At 32.8% G+C, this 17,294-nt stretch overlaps 1 protein-coding gene across 2 annotated transcripts in view; it reads right to left on the bottom strand.

The window, feature by feature from the left end:
- The window catches only part of Sol1, a 256,251-nt gene that overhangs the window by 139,296 nt on the left and 99,661 nt on the right, over nucleotides 1–17,294 (bottom strand). For both annotated transcript variants that reach the window (XM_018451833.1, XM_018451832.1), the window contains exon 5: nucleotides 397–553. In XM_018451833.1, coding sequence (XP_018307335.1) covers nucleotides 397–553 — 157 coding nt within the window. The remainder of the gene's footprint in view (nucleotides 1–396; nucleotides 554–17,294) is intronic.

Here is a 17,294-nt window from a genome sequence, read left to right as displayed (position 1 = left end):
CTATATGTTACAGATTCGTAGTTGTTACAGATTCCGCTGTTGCGAATCGTATCGGTGAGTCACAAATAATCTTTCATTTAATTCGAGGTAATGAATCTGTAAATTTTACAGATAGACGTGATTCATAGATTCATTGCCGCATTCACTAGAAATTAAATCTTCGTTTTTTTAACGCTGTGCGAAACAAATACATTGAGTCCGATATGATCGAACGTTCCTCGATACGTTAGATTAGGTGTTAATGAACTGCGAGCAGGATTACAGACTGTCGTCATTAAATGCACTAAAGCAGCAGATATATGATGACGGCGGAGATTAGCAGCGGAGATGTATTATATATGGATTAGATCTTCCGGAACAGAGCGCGCGGGCTGAAGATTAGGTCAGATTAGTTACCTTGCCCGGAAGAGGTAGGAGCACCGGATGTTCTTCGGATAGGAGGATGGGTAGCGCGGCGAATAAAATCGTCCATATTGAGGCGTCGATTGCGAACTGACAAACTCGTGGTCGCACATCGTGCCGGGCACCAGCAGACCGTCCATCTCGAATAAACCTGGAACAAAAAGAAGACGAGGATCACGTTACGACATCGTCGACTTTGTGGCATGTCTACTTGTCGACCATGTCCCGACTATCTATCCCTTTTTACTTGTCATTTTGTCAAAGTTATCTCTTTTGTCCCAGTTCTTTCTAGCTTGTTAGTTCATTCAATCTCTATCTGAAACTACTGTTGTAAAATCTGCATTTTACTTTCTCATAAAATGTTTGACAAGTTAAAAAATAGTGTTGAACCGTTTTTAAAAACAAAAATATGTAACATATAAATAACTCACAAAATACTTTTACACGTTAGTAAAAATTTTGTTTTGTAACTCATGCTTTTAATTATTTACAATTTTTCAATAGAAACTTTATATATTCTATTGTAGTAAAAAAAATCTTCCTAATTGATGATCTTATTACAATTTTTTTCTGACTGTTTCGAAAAAGCTATTGATAAATATCAGAACACGCGCAGGATAAATCCTATTTTGAAACTAGTCTTCCACGGAAATGGAAATCAAGATGAAATAAAATTAACGATTGCTAGCGTCCTTAGAGCGTGCAAATATACCTACTGAATCCGTTACGTATTGATTAACTAGTGGCGCGTCCCACACTCCTTTCAAAGGCGTCGCCATGGTAAAATTTAACTTATAACTGAGTATCGCTACTTGCTTACGATTAACAAAAATGTATAACGGTACAATGCACAAAATCGTAGTTAATTCTAATCTTTTTTTTTTTCATTTGCGCAACCACCCGTCTCGTTAGTTTTTGCAGAGTAGCTGCGCACGTTTCAATATAAAACCAAATAGCAACCATGTATAACGGATATTTGTGCAATATAACGATTTCGACGTAACGTTCGGGACTATGTACAAATATCTCGAATACGCGGGTTAGCGTGATAACGACATCGCCAATACCGACCGATTTTGTTAAAAGCACAGAGAATTATCACCGTTCATGTGCGTACAAAGAACTCGTACCGTTTTTAGATTCCACGATTTCTACGGGATATGTACGGGCAATTACATCCCTGGCTTGCGCAATTCAGAATACTCGAGATCGTTCTTTTGTGCTTAAAACAAAGACGAGAGGAAAAAGCGGTAGTTTCCGGAAGATAAAAAAAACGAACAGGAGGTTGGAGAAGGTCGTCGGCCGCATCTATCTGCTAGTAAAGAGATTTCGTAAAAGAAATGTCGAATTCCAGAGCGAATTAATCGTTAACTCGCCCATCGACATAGTCCTATTGTAAGTAATGTGAATAACAGTCAAGAAGGTCCAATATACGTTTGCATTCTACTCGATCAATTATCGTGATAAATGGAACCCCATCGGACTTTATGATATTCGAAGAGCATAATTAGATTATGAAATAATGATCTGTCGACCTTTTCGAATATGCTATCGGCATTGAGATCCGCGAATTAATATAGTATATAAAATGGAGAGTAAAATTCATAGATATATGGAAGTAATTTTGTGACAATGAAACTCACAGACATTGTATTTCAATGTACTTCGTATTATTTCTTCTACCGCTAGTTCTCTAATTTTACAATATACGTTTGCTATGTTTGCATTATAATCGATCGACAGATCATTATTTCATGATCTAATTATGCTCCATAATATCATAAAGTCCGACGATGTTCCATTTATCACAATAATTGATCGAGTATAATGCAAAATAATTATATACAGGGAAAGAAATACTTGTTGTTAGAAATCATGGAGGATTAAATTGAATGAATTTTTAGTTTAATTGTAATTAGCAGAATGCTTTTTGCATAAAACAAAATAGGTAAAATTAATCATTAATGTGGATTCCCCGGGAAAAGCAATTTTTATTGCATCATACTATCGTTCCAAGTGCACGGTAAAACGTACACGCATAAGACATAAGAACCGCAATTTCATCTGCCGTGCAACATTAATGAGATAATTTCGAAATGTATAATATATAAGATATATAAAATGTAGATCTACTTACATCATTCCTGTTATAAGTGATTTAAATTATCGAGCAAGACTTTATCCTTTCAATTTTAGGTTTCAGACATCAAACAAAATTATTATTCTGTTTCAAACTTTAATATAAAAAGACATAATCGAATAAAAAATTTTAATTGCACAAATAATATTTCTACTCGATATTCATTAATACATTTCATCGTGTCTGTGCAGATAATAGTTTTATAATATCTGTTCTTTCAACAATGATAAATCTAAAAGAAATACAAAACTTTACTTTCTATGGAAAAATAGTGCTCTTTTTTCGTTGTAAATTAGAAGCTTTGATTAATTTCATTCAGCTTTTAAATATACAATACTTTTCTTTCCACGTTCCCGTTATCCTTCTTCTCAGGGTTTAAACGAACTATTTGAAGTTTAGTGTCACTGACACAATACATGTATTCTAAGATATAACTATATGATCGATTTTACACACACATTCATACGTATATGGTATATCTCGTGGGGAATCGTACATGTACCGGACGCTGGATATCGTCTTGATATCCGATGTCACGTTGCGATTTGCGAGACAAGTGTGGTTTATATGAAATAATAGGGAATAAAGATCAATAAAGAAAGTTAAATTCCTTCGATTTTTCATAAATAATAAGACTAAAAATTAATAAGTGACAAACAATCAAAATACTCATGAAAAATATGTAGTTTTCGTGTATTTGTTTTTATTTTTAAGTTGCATTTATGTTTTTCCGATTGGACAATCATACCAATTTCGTTTCACTTTTAAATTTGTTCCAATCTTCAGTAAAGCTCTTTTTATAAACCGAATTCATAAATGGTGTAGTGCACAACGTTCTTCACGAAAATTGTATAGCACACTTAATGACGTCGGTTTTCGCTTACAATGTCACGTTGCAGATTGCAAGAACGTTCTGTCTTGTTACGATAGAAAGCGGAGTATTAGAGGTGCAAGAAAAGCAAAACATTATTATTAAAATAATAGATTTTGATATACTTTTAACATTGAATAATTCTATTTCCAATAATATTTACAAAACGAAAGCATATAATATAACGAAAAAATTTCAATTGCATTTTATGTAAATTATATGTTATTTTTATATTTCTTTTGATCAATGAAAGCAAACGCTTATTTTGTCAGTATTATATTTGCACTATTGTAACGTTAATCTATCGAAAGACGAATAAGATATCTGTCATATGTGGTTGAAATTAACGACGTGATTTCCCGATATACACATGTGTTTAATGCGCGCTGTACTCTCGACACTGATTTATTTCAAATTTTTGCGTTATCGGGAAAAGCCGTGCATACGTTTGAATTATGAAACAGCTCCATCGGGATACCAGTCCCAATTACGAGTCTAGTGGCAAGTCAAAACTCTCTCAAAGTCATATCTCACGTTGGCCTGGAATTACGATCACGTAGTTTTAAAATGGTGCACACAGTATGTTTAATTTTCCCATGTTTTTTTCTATTATTGCATTTTTTATGTGTTACAAATTAATGTTCTTCGCCAAATAAAATACCGACATTAATACTTTTTCACTATAATTATGAGATTTATTTTTTTTCTATATTTTTCGTAATTGTGATTCATCGAGCTTTTTTTATGCAACCACATATAATCTACATTAAAACGTTTTCTCTAATTAATAAAGCTCGTGCAAGAATGATAAATTAAAATCCCTACGGAAGTATAGGTATGTCGATGTTGGCATCGTCGATTTCCAATTTCCATAGAGCGCACTTTTATTTCCCACGCGTGCACACGCTAAGCTTCCGAGGGTGAAACCGCGTATACCGACAGATCTTATCTGAATATTTTATAGACCAGCCCGCGCCGGAGGTGACAAGCATAGCCCGGTGCTGATGCATAAAATTTCACATCCTCGGTCATTCGCAGGTAGAACGGAAATAAAAAAAACAGAAGCATATTCTCTAGGTGACATTACGTCTCAAAGTTTCGTTCGGAGGTATCTCGCTTGAATAACGCTGAAATTTAAGTCAACATTTTGAAGTTTTCAATGCATTTTGGTCAATAAGATGCACTATTCGTTGTGGCTGTGCGACAATTTTACATAATCTTCAATATCTTCATATTTATTTCAATAATGCAATATTAACACATGTAAAAGCTACCGTAAAACACTGACTTAAAATGATTTAGATAACGTGAAACCAACGTATTATATAATTTTATAAGTTACATAAATTAATTTTATAAATCAATTTTATTTATCAATTTATCAATTTTATAAATAATAGTAGTTGCAATAAATTTAACAATAACATCGTATTTAATATTTTAATAGGAAATTATGTAATTAATAATCCTATAATATATTCTGTAAAAAATTATGAATGACCTCTCTAAAAGTGAATCAGTGTATTAGTATTACTACCTTACTGACTTCAATGCTACACTTATAACTGACGTAATCATCAGCGAATGTTTTTCAATAATAATACACTGATTCACTTTTAGAGGTTATGATTTTCTGCAGATTTAATCTGTAGAAATCATAATTTTTAATAAAAATGAATCAGTGTATTATTACTGAAAAACAGTAAATATTCGCTGATATATAATCACATATAAGTATAGCACTGAAGTCAGTAATAATATACTGATTTATTTTTAGAGAGAGAAGGAAGTTCGTAGATTCAATCTTGCCACTTCAAGAGATTTAAGTTTTTCATAAATGAAAAAATATGGAGAGACAGAGAGAGACTGAGTGTAGTATTCTATTGACTGTCGAGTACAAAAGGGGATCAATAGCTTGCGTACATTTTCACTATAGCGCACTGGAAATCGTGTACGGCATTTTACATTAGCGTCTTACAGCTACTCTCATCTCGTCGTAATTCTCTTTGACCTCGTCTTTACGTACCGACTTCTTGATTTCTTTATAACCACGTGAAATTTTTCGCAAGCGTAAAGTCATGCGCGCGAACGTAGATATAAGTATATAAAGTATACATAAACTAAACTGGGAAAACATGAGCTTATTACACTTGCATGGTTCACAAATGTAACCGTATCGTGAAATCTTGAGATTCATCGCAAATCTTCCGTAAGAAAAATTATTACAGAATATTCATCGTACCGTTGATTCTATTCGCGCGATCACGTACCGAATTCTATTGACAAAATCCAGACATTTCTGTGGACTTAATAAAAATGGTATAAACAAAATTTAAATGTTTCTTGTAAATAATATCACGCAAATAATTGGCTTTAATTATACAAGGACGCAGTAAAATGTTTGTGAAGTCCTTTGATACTTTATTAAGAAAATATTATAATATAAATAATAACGACAGGATATTTTCTAAGATGTGCTAGATTTTGTGAGAGAACAATAAAAAAAAATGAAAAGTCATCTCTTAAATTCTTTTGTTTTTTGGAAAAGCAGATAGAGACGACTACTGTCACACGTAGAGCAAAGAACATTGTCCGATAAAAAGATAAACAAGTCGCGGTATCGAGTAAAGCTTGAAATGCGTTCTTGTAAACAATCCTCGCGCACCCATCTCAGTAATAACAGGTTAAATTCACCAGTACTTCAATCCTGTATTGCTTATAACTTTCTTAGTACATGTACAAATTTAGGTATATATTAATAATACGAGATTTCTATTACACTGTAAAAAATTAAATGTTAATTTTAACTTACAGACGTTTAGTGGACTTTCCGAGACATGCGAAAATGTTAAAATTAACATTTTTGTGTTAATTTTAACATTTTTACATGTCTCAGAAAGTCCACTAAATATCTTTAAATTAAAATTAACATTTTATTTTTTACAGTGTATTTTTATATTATAACGTACTCGGATTATCCTATGTATATGTTTCAGATAAGTAAAACATGCACGGTGCATAAAATTGAATCATTATTACACAAATGTTGATATAAAATTCATCCGTTCCAAGATTTAGTTCCATTTTACTGCTGTAGCGCTAACAATAATATATCTCGTTACGTCTCAGCTTTTGCATGTAGAACCAGAATGGGTGAGGAGTTGACTCCTTCTTTTTATAGTTTCGCGTAGCGCAGTAAAGCCGACAATTCTTATAAACCGTAGCTAAGTAATCCTATTTTATTGAACTAATAAAGCGGCCTATGTAAAGAAGACTTTGAGTGCACAATATAACCATGTCTTACTCTCTGGTGGCGCAAGAAGAAGCTACTTGGCAGAGTGCATACGCTTGCCCGGGGTGATGGGTCCCGTATCTTCATCTCACTCGACTATGTCGCATATAATAGCTCCACCGATTCTCTCTCAAAGCACCATTTGCGCAATACTTCTTCCTTCGACAGTCTCGAGTCTCTTACGTGCCATTTATATTTATCTTGGATGCATTTCTCTTCCTCCTGCTTTCCACACTATTAGATTACTTCTCGTATCATAATTAAAAGCAAAGCTAGCAATTTTTTAGTAAATGAGTAATATATGTAACTTGCTTATGAAAAGAGTTCGTATTATAGTATTATATGTTAAATTTACAACAGAAATGTACATAAAAAGCAGGCTTATATCTATAGATAATATCTCTTTTAAATTCATTTCAAATATTGCGTTACTTACTTTGTAATTATACTAAAAGATCTAGCATACCATGGTGTAATAAGATTAAAGTAACATAAAAGTGGCTTAAAATCCCTGTTACTCTCCTATAGAAGAGACACGCTCTTAATAAAAATAAATCAAAGGGAAATCTTGATTGCGCGGTGACACCGAGAGATCATAAAATTATCTTCACATCGTTATCTCTCAGAAAAAAATTCAATCGATCTATCGATACATCATTTCGCTGTGATCGTCCTGTACGATGCACGACTATATGTATAATATCCGATACTAGTGTTTTTAGTCTGAATAAATTCTCGGAAAATTTAGGGAAAAAAAACGAGTTTTTTTTTCGGTTTTTTTTGCCATATTTTTCCAGCCTTTTTTCCTTTAACATCGAATGTTGAAAACAGAAACAGCGAAGACGCTGAGTGCAAAAAGTGTAAGCAAGGAGGACAGATCTTAAGTTTGTTCTTTTTTTATATTCTAGAACTGAATCTTCTGCACAAAAATATTTATCCTTTTGGCCGTTTCTTTCCAATATGAAAAGAAAAAGAAGATTGATAAACCGTGTAAAAAGTTTAAGAGTATGGAAAAAGAATTTTCTTATAAGGATGTTATTGTTATTACATTGCTGAACTATACGACAAAGAGTTTGCAGATATGTTCGTAAATATCGTAATCATATTAATCGTTTGTTTCTTCGTACTCGTTTGTATTGTTCGTAATTCGTATTAATCGTATCATTGTATTTGAAATTCGAAACAAATCTATTTTTTTAAATAAAATAATTTTTTTAATTTAATTTAATTTAATTCAAATATTGGCGAAAAAGAACATATTAAAAGAATATTTTTTTGGAAAAAATGGAAAAAATTTAGTGTTTTCCTCGATTTTATTTTTCCGGAAAATTAAGAATACTATAAGAGAGATTTTTTTTTAATTTTTCCGTATTTTTCTGGAAAAAAAATCGAAAAATACAAATTTTTTCCCTTGATTTTATTTTTCTGGAAAATTAAGAACACTTTCAAAAAGTGTTTTTAAAATTTTTCCGTATTCTTTAGAAAAAACGAAAGAAACTCAGTATTTTTTCCTCGATTATATTTTTCTGGAAAATTAAGAACTCTATCCGATCTCGACGACTGGTCCGCAATAGAATCACAAAGAAAGCGGGGAATTTGATCTCCTTCTATCAGGAAGTAGCTGTTTTAAAGGAAAAAGAATTTCTTCGGACGAAACTTACTGACAAGTGAATCGAAACTTTGTTATCAGTCGATGACTTGCTTTTAACTTTCATTAATTTTTCATTTTAGTAAAGTTAATAAATATAAAAATGTGAGATGCGCACTTGTACATAGATTCTCTCTCTCTCTCTCTCCCCTCCCCCCACACACACAAACATAAAAAATTCTGATTATTTCAATGATTCATATATTAATAGCACAACGAAAAGAAGATACATAATTGAATGAAATGGTAATTGTTTTCTATGATAGTACTCTCTCATCTCTCATTAAATAAATAATGTAAAAGTATATTAATTAAATTAATAGTGCATAATAACGTTGTGTGTGTGTGTGTGTGTGTGTGTGTGTGTGTGTGTGTGTGTGTGTGTGTGTGTGTGTGAGAGATAAGAATTAGCTGACTAAACAACTTAAACAAGTTTAAAAACAATAGTTAAAATAAGGATAAAATGTTAACAAAATAAAAATATTAAAATGTGTTACAATAAATGCAAAAAAAATAAATAGCCATAAGGTATAAAACCATTATGTATGAAATCCCTAGAAAGATACATGCTTGTCACAGTATGACAGCAAGAAGAGACGTTTCACGGTGGAATATCGATGACAATAAAACGATAGCATTTTCCAATCAATCTGCCTTCTCTTCGTCACCATTTCGCTCGTCCAACGACGATTCTACCCGTTTGAACGTACAGACGATTGAATCTTGAAAGATTTCTCTTATCAACTGGAACAAGCAGAAACGTTATCTCGCTCATGCGTCAGTATACGCTGTGCCTTGTTTTCCGAAACTTACAAATGAAAAATATACGTAAAAATACGAACAAAGTAATCTTTTATTCGTGCTTTGTCAACGCCCATCGCCCAACAAAGGTCCGCTATTTCATCTTCATATATATTTCTCCGTTACCGGAGAATAAAAGCAGACACTTTCGCTTGACCCAGTTTCTCGCTTTGAACGAAAAAGGTACCAGTCGTGATGTCTGAGTTCTCTACACCTAGGGCGGAAAGAAGCCAACGTAATCGATACGTGGATGCTACGTTTTATTTCTCTAAGCGGATTGCATTCGGATTTTCGGGATTCACGGAACAATGAAAAATGTCTCCTTTTTGCTATGAATTGCTACTCTAAAGTCGACAGATTATAACCTAAGTTATAGTGAATATACAATACATTTCATTATTACAATATGACATGTATTGTTATTTTTATTTAATTACTTTTCTTAAAAATGTTCAATAACAGAAAATTTATGGCCTAAAATTCACTATATTCTTGAATTTGCGTGTCTTGAATTTAATTAACTTTAAGATGATAACACCAGTGTAAAACGGAACAGTACATAACTTCAAGCAGAAAATGTTCTACTTTACTTTAATGTTTATCAACTTTTGTCGCTACGAATTCTCGCAACTTCATCTCCAGTTGCACTTGTTGAGACAAAGGGCTGAAAGTTTAAAATTTTGCCTATTTGGTACGGCCGGATTTCTCTATATTATTCAAGGAAATGGTGCCGGAGAGAAAGACTTATATATTATTTTCATAAATGTGAACATGCTCTTTTAAATTTGTTGTGGACATTACTTTTGAGATGTATAAGTAATGTAAAACAAAAATGTTCATAAAATGTTCATATTTCTACATTCTTATTTACAACTTCAGAGATTTGTATTTGACTGTAAATACGTATACGTACGTATCTCAACGAGAGCAGTCGCTATTTTTCTTCTTATTCTTTCTGTCAAGTACGTAATCGTCGTCTTAATTCTCCACGATCGGATCAGGATTACAGGTTTAAACTGCAAAAAGCGGCAGAATCCTCTATATGTGTAGCGTCCCTATAATCGGATTACTGTTACAGTCGGCTTTCGATCATTGAAAAGAAACCATCTATTCGCTTTTATGGCATTGGTCCCACTAGTGAAAGGAAAAGAAATCAAGTTCTTAACGTTATTAAATTTTAAATTACAAACCTGTATATGATACGCCTGCATCTTATATCTTATTCACTCTCATTTAATTAAACGAAATGTAATCTAGGGACGCTAGTTGGGTATATACACCTGAGAACATTTCATAACATTCTTCAGATTACAGAGAGAAACCTTATTTTAATAATTATTTATAAATTTAGTGAGAATTTTTGTAATGTGTGCTTTTCATATTAATATATACACAATATAAAAACTTTTAATAGTTCTTATTTATATTTTAAACAATCATTAAGATAAATATTTAATGAAGAAGCTTGCAATTTGATAAGAATCCTGATAAGAATAAAACCGAGATATTGTCTTTTCTAGTAATCGATATAGGCATAGTCGTTTGTAGAATAAGAATGGTATATAATTTCTTTCTTATATAAGGGAGGAGGTATTACAATCGTAATTTTGTTTACACGTATCGCGTTGCAGCTTTCAATTTATACAATAAAATATATATCACGTGCTACAGGGAGCTTTCCAACAAGAGGCACAGATGACACGGTGTAGCACGGTGAATCATTGCATCCTTGTTCGCCAATGTTAAACACGGATGAGGTGATCGCCGTGTCTCACAGTGTCGCTTGTTGGAAAGCTCCCATACAATACTATCTCTTTTGAAAATTCTGAAAAAAAATGAGTATGTATGGCACGGCCAAAGAAGTAAAACGATCAACGTAAACAATGGAAAAGGGGATGATACACGTCGCAATACAACGACGGAAAAGGCGTGCATCCACGGCAATTTCGAGAGATGCTCAAGACGCATCGCGAAACATACATGTCGTACGTTAAGTGGTGATATTAATTTTGTAGTCTCACCGAGTGCGTTTTTCTTCCGTAACGTCTGGTACCTTTGTCTCAGAGAGTCCCAAGTTCTATTTTAATTGTGGCGCAGTTCCAAAGTTACTTCGAGACACAACGGCGATTTTCCTCTTTTCACACGGCCATGTGTTTTACGTAAAAACCACATTTTTTAAACAACGTTCACGAGATGCCAACTCATTCGCAATTATTTTAAAATTAATAGCGGACGCAAACTTTATTCCACTTCATACTTTAAATCATGTATACCTTAGCAATATATCGAATAGATCTTAAACCGTAACTATTTTACAAAATGTAGTACTCTGACAAAAAAAATTTTGATAGAAAAAGTGTTTTTCAATATGTGTTACATATTTAAAAATTTATATTAAATATTGTGGTTGGTACACAAAGCAACATTCATGGAAAATCACCAATTAATATATAAACGGACTTAATAACGTGAAGAGAGAGAGAGAGAGAGAGAGAGAGTTTTTTTGGGGGGGGGGGGGGGGGGGGAGGAGAGAGGGAGAGAGAGAGTTCATACCGCAAAACGATAGATACTGTATGCTGCTAAGACTGCAAACAATATTAATTAATTTTTTATTCAATCAATCTTAATTTAAATTAATATTGATTCATTTAACAATAAATAAATTAATAACAAAAAAAGCACTCTTCGGATAAGTTAATAACATTTAATAGTAATATCATTCATAATTATTAAATGCTTTATATTAAGTTTAATTAGATTCCTTTATTTAATTCATTTTCCATCAATTTATTATACTTGATTAACTCTATCAACGATACGTTTAACTATACAAATTCTCGAATACGCGTTTAATCAAATACATACATTATAATAGGCGATAATATTATCAAGCTTAAAAATATGAACGATAGAATCGATAAATGTATGATGTAATATATACATATTGCCTTTCAATTAACCGTAAAAATAAAAAATATTACATAATTCATATATAATGGTATTATATTCTTACTCTATTTATGGCCTTTGTATAAATAGTCGTGCAAAAAAACTTTGCCTTCGTCTGTTCTTTTTAGGATAAATTGCCGCAAAGATTTTTATCAGTAAATCCGGATAAATAATGTCAGCATGTTATTGCGGTAATTTACGAGATAGTAATTAAGCAGAATTATTATGCTGGCTATGGTTAGACGGTTCGCTCTCAATGATATGCATACAATTCACTTAAGGGTTATTATTTCTCACGAATGGTGTTTTTGCGAGTAAAAAGAGTAATACTTTTATCACCTAAAGTTCACAAACTCAAACGGTGTAACGTTAAACACGGTACAAAGCCGAGCCGTGAATATTAACTGAGCTAGTATGCGCAGCCTTAAACTCGTGTCCTCGACACGGATTATAGAGAACGCTCGCCTGTGTTTGCGAGGGCTAAAGAAAATGCTTCTTTCGACGCTTAAGCGGAATATAAATTGGCGGAAAAATGGGATGCGAAGCGCGGCGTGGACAGGAAAGATGGAAAGAGTAAAAGGGATGGAAAAAAATGACAGATGCGGCATCGATAGCAGCAATTTTGCAGCATAGACGCGAGCGAATCCCTACTTAATATACTGAATGATTTATATATATATTTCTTTATTTAAATTTTATATACACAGCGTCACGTAACAGTAAAAAGTGTGAACGTCAAAAACATAGGCATAGTATTATCATTTGATACGAATCGTGTAGATGATACATTCGCATGCTTTCATTCTTCGTGATGGAACGATTTTGTTGAACGCTAGATATTGTCGTTTATACTGAACCACACTATCTGAGAGATGCCAGCTATGGTAGCCATCAGAAAGACACGATAAGCGAGATAATTACACTCACGCCTGATAATGGAATAACAGTGCGCTTGCTTTTACGGTAAATAACGCGAATGGCTTCGGCGCGGCAAGCTGTCCTCGTAGTTGGGCCGTAATTGTAATTTGCATTGTTTAAAAGCAGATAAATAGCGACTGTTACTATCGATCGACATTATTCAAAGTGCCGAAAGTATCGTACGTTTACGGCCTTCTCCATATGTTCGCACGAACGCATTTGAAAACGTGATATCCATTATGATCAAAATTGCTGTCCGGCTAGGTGTTGACGAGACCAGCATTGTAAAGAGCAATGGAATTTTAGAACAAGCATGTTAGTTTATATCAAACTTAGTTAAATATTAGTTTTAGAATAACTATTGTTTATCGTAATCGTGTATATTATTATTGTAGACATCAAATTTCATTAAATTGATATTTAATTATTAATTTAATTAAATATTCAATTTAATGTTAAATTAAAAAATGTATGTATATGCTGCAAAATATAACAAAATTACTTTAAAAAATAAAGATTTCTTTTTCTTAATGAATGGAAATACAATAAGTCATATGACATCAAATAACAAAGATAGATTAGTACGCCAAGCGTACTAATGGTTGATAATTAATAACAATCGATAACGCAATTTATTAATCCGTATGCATTTAGGATATCAAAAACACTAAATATATTTCTTTAAATTAAATCTGTATTTACCTAATTGTAATTCTGTCAGCATTTTTCCTGATACGGGTCACAAATCGCATGCACCGCAGCACGTTTATTTAAAGCTTGCACAAAGGCGCTCTGGGACATCGCGTCGGCGGACAACAATTGCATATGTGTTCAATATTTTTATTGGGCGCAAAGCACATTCGTCAGTAGCCCCATGGCTACGTTAAATGCTATTTGAGAAGCATTGCTATTTGAACGCTTGTGTACACGGCAATGATAGCAAGAGAGGTCAAATATGGGACGAATATCGACAGCTGTAATGTATACTGATGTGAGTTGATGCTGATATCAACTTGGCGCGTGAGTTGATGTGAATGCAAATACAAGTGTCGATATTGATTTGTCTTTCACTTGCAATCGTGTTAATCATTAATTAGTTCTAAAGTTCATAAAAATAATAGATCCTCCATAATGTCAAAAATTGAAGAGTATTCGTGCTTCAATAATACATAATAGCGCCGTTCATCTTTCTATCAGTAATCAGTGTGTCACCGTCAAGAAATATCTAAAACGACCAACTGGTCTCATCATCGAGCAACGAGGTCAGTATTAACTTTGAGATTTTACGCAAACAATATTCATTGTGTCGTGGGACAATGCGGTATTATAAAGTCACACGTGAGTTTAAATAAGCGTGTCGTTCTAGAGATGGACGTGGATCATCGCTGCGAACGCGAATAAAGGTACTTTCGTACTAGATAATCCCAATTGTTCGACGTGTGTATGTGTGTGTGCGTGTGCGTGTGTGTTAAGTGTAAACAGTTATAAAACATTATATATTGCGATGGCTCAAAAATATTTCTTGATATGATAATATCTTTTATATATTTTATTATTTATATACATTTTATCAAAACGTATTAAAATATAATATATTAAAATATTAGGGTAAGCATTTTATCTGATGCAATGTTCAGTCTAAGTTTAACTATGTATAAATATATCTTGTGAATCTTTCGTAAATCTTTGTGGATTATACTGAATATGCAGTATAATCCACACTACCTAAAGTCATTTTATTGTGTCAGAGAAGCAGGAGATACTCGATATCCTGTTCGATCTAATTTACGGACACTCTAACTTACCTTAAACAAGAGGACTAGAATGAGTGAGTGAGCGAGTGAGTGAGTAAGGGGGAGGGAGGGGGGAGAGAGAGAGAGAGACTATAATGAAATCACGTTTAATGAACATCAATGACTGAACATCGAGGTGTCGATAGCATCGTTGACGGGCTCTGTCCTCGAATTTCGAGTGTGCAGCTTAAGATCTCTCGAGGGCGAAGTTCCGAACTACACAAAGGATTTCTCTCATCCACAGGGATATATCCATCCTAAATGGGCTTTCCTGCCGACCGGTCCTTCCTTATCGCAGACAATTGATAATAGGCCCGTTCTTGCTACCACCATTCGAACCTTCGAGCATCTCCGAATGCGAATCCAACGAAATCCTCGAAATTTATCGTCCCTTCTAACTGTTCGAACCATTCCAATGTAAGAATGTTAGACGGTATGGTATCTTAGACGGCAATAAAGTGTCTTGGAATCTAACGAACTTTTGCAATTTTTTGTTAATAATGCTTTCTAAGACTTATTAAGCTTTCTGAATCCATAACTTCATTGCAATTTAATAAACTATCGTCCTTTTATTTTATAAAATTAACAAATTAATAAATAAAAATAAAAAATTATAATATTAGATAATATATTTTTCTGCCATTTTTTGTTATTTATTGTTAATGAAATCGAGTTAAAATACAAATGCTGATTAATGAGAAAGAAGATGTTTTTCAATTACGAAATATTATTAGCATAGACAAATAGGAACACAGAGCAATGTTCCTATTTAGTTTATTATTTATTGTTAATATTTTTATTGTTAATGAAATATTTGTTTTTTATTCTTATATTTCGTAAAAATAAATTTAAATTCATAAAACATATTAAAGGTAACATCAAAAATTTATAACAACTAATCAATTTGATAAATCGGATGATAATTACTCACTGACTAATATGTTATCCGGTTTATATATTTTGCTAAAACATAAATTTTTTAGGATTCTCTGATGAGATCATTTTCTTTCAAGATAAAGTATAAAAGGACCCCGCACGTTTCTTATGGAAAAATATCCCCGGTCAAATTGTTTCGTTTTGAGATATGTTGTGCTTCTTGTGATTCTGAACAAATGTCTCTATTGCTACATTTACATAAAATCAACAGATAAAAAGATATAGCGCATGTATTCTTGAATGTAATTTTCACACACATACACACATTCATCAATTACATTGTCCTCTTACTCTCCTTGTTCTTGTTTTTGTTTCATATGTGACTGGTTACTCGCGTAACGTTCGTGCATGATTGCGTGTCGCACGCGGACAACCGCTGCGCGTTTTGTTTACATTTAGTAAATCCCGTATTTTCTTGTAAGTAAATCGCAACTCACAGTACAAAATAAGCGATCACCGCGGAACATAGATTTTGCATTATTAATACATAATTAAGAATGTGAGAGACGAGAGGACTCACGTTAAACAAACGTTGTATATGTATATTACACATAAAAGAAAGCATCAAGTTATCTTCTTAAGGAAGTATGACGGCACTCAAATTCTGTGACTTCAAAGCGCTATATCTTTTTATCTGTTGATTTTATGTGAATGTGGCAATGGAGACATTTGTTCAGAATCACAAGAAGTACAACATATCTCAAAACGGAGCAATTTGACCGGGGATATTTTTCCATAAGAAACGTGTGGGGTCCTTTATATCCGAGTTTATATTTTTATTTACATTATATTCAATTAAAATTTCCAATTAAAAGTAAATATAATGGTCTTAAAAAAAGAATTCTGTAACATGACTCCTCGATTTCATGTATTTTAAATCCAACTTTTGCAATTTACGTTTTTGCATTCTCTGTGGGAGAACCGTACGTTTTTTTGCTATCCGATAATGTTTCCTCCGAGAATAGTTTAAGACTTTCATCCTAACGTCCCGACTAAGTTCAATTTCCAAACTTTGAAGCATCCTTCCGAACAATATCACGATACTCTCACTCTAGTATAAATGATTCCTGATTCCTCTTTTATGCGAAATAAACTGGCCACTAAATTTAAATGGAACCCATTCTGCTATCGACTCAATCGATCGCCAGTGATGGTAAGGCTGAGATTGTACCTTTTTCAACGACAATCTTATTCTACAAAACTCGATTATCACATATCTGAGAAAGTATTTTAGATTTTTTAAATTAATAATATGCAATGAACTTTCATAGATATAAACATTTTATTTCGGATAAAATGATATATAATATATTATATATACAGGGTGTTTCCAAATTAAATGGCAAAACTTCGGGAGCGTGTAGAGGAGTAAAAAACTAAGAAAAAAAGTCCTATAGACATATGCTCCTTTTTGCTTTGTTTCGCAGGAAATCACGAAAAAAGAAAAAAATATATTTAATTTATTATTTTAATTATTTTATTTATAAACTTTTTAATGAAGATTTTGTTCGAAATGTGCACCTCTTGCAGCAATACAAGCATTG

This window comes from Mycetomoellerius zeteki, unplaced genomic scaffold (assembly GCF_001594055.1).
Source record: "Mycetomoellerius zeteki isolate Tzet28-1 unplaced genomic scaffold, Tzet1.0 scaffold323, whole genome shotgun sequence".
NCBI classification, from domain to species: domain Eukaryota; kingdom Metazoa; phylum Arthropoda; class Insecta; order Hymenoptera; family Formicidae; genus Mycetomoellerius; species Mycetomoellerius zeteki.
Note: the sequence above shows the minus strand (reverse complement) of the source record. Positions and strands in the feature narration are given on the sequence as shown.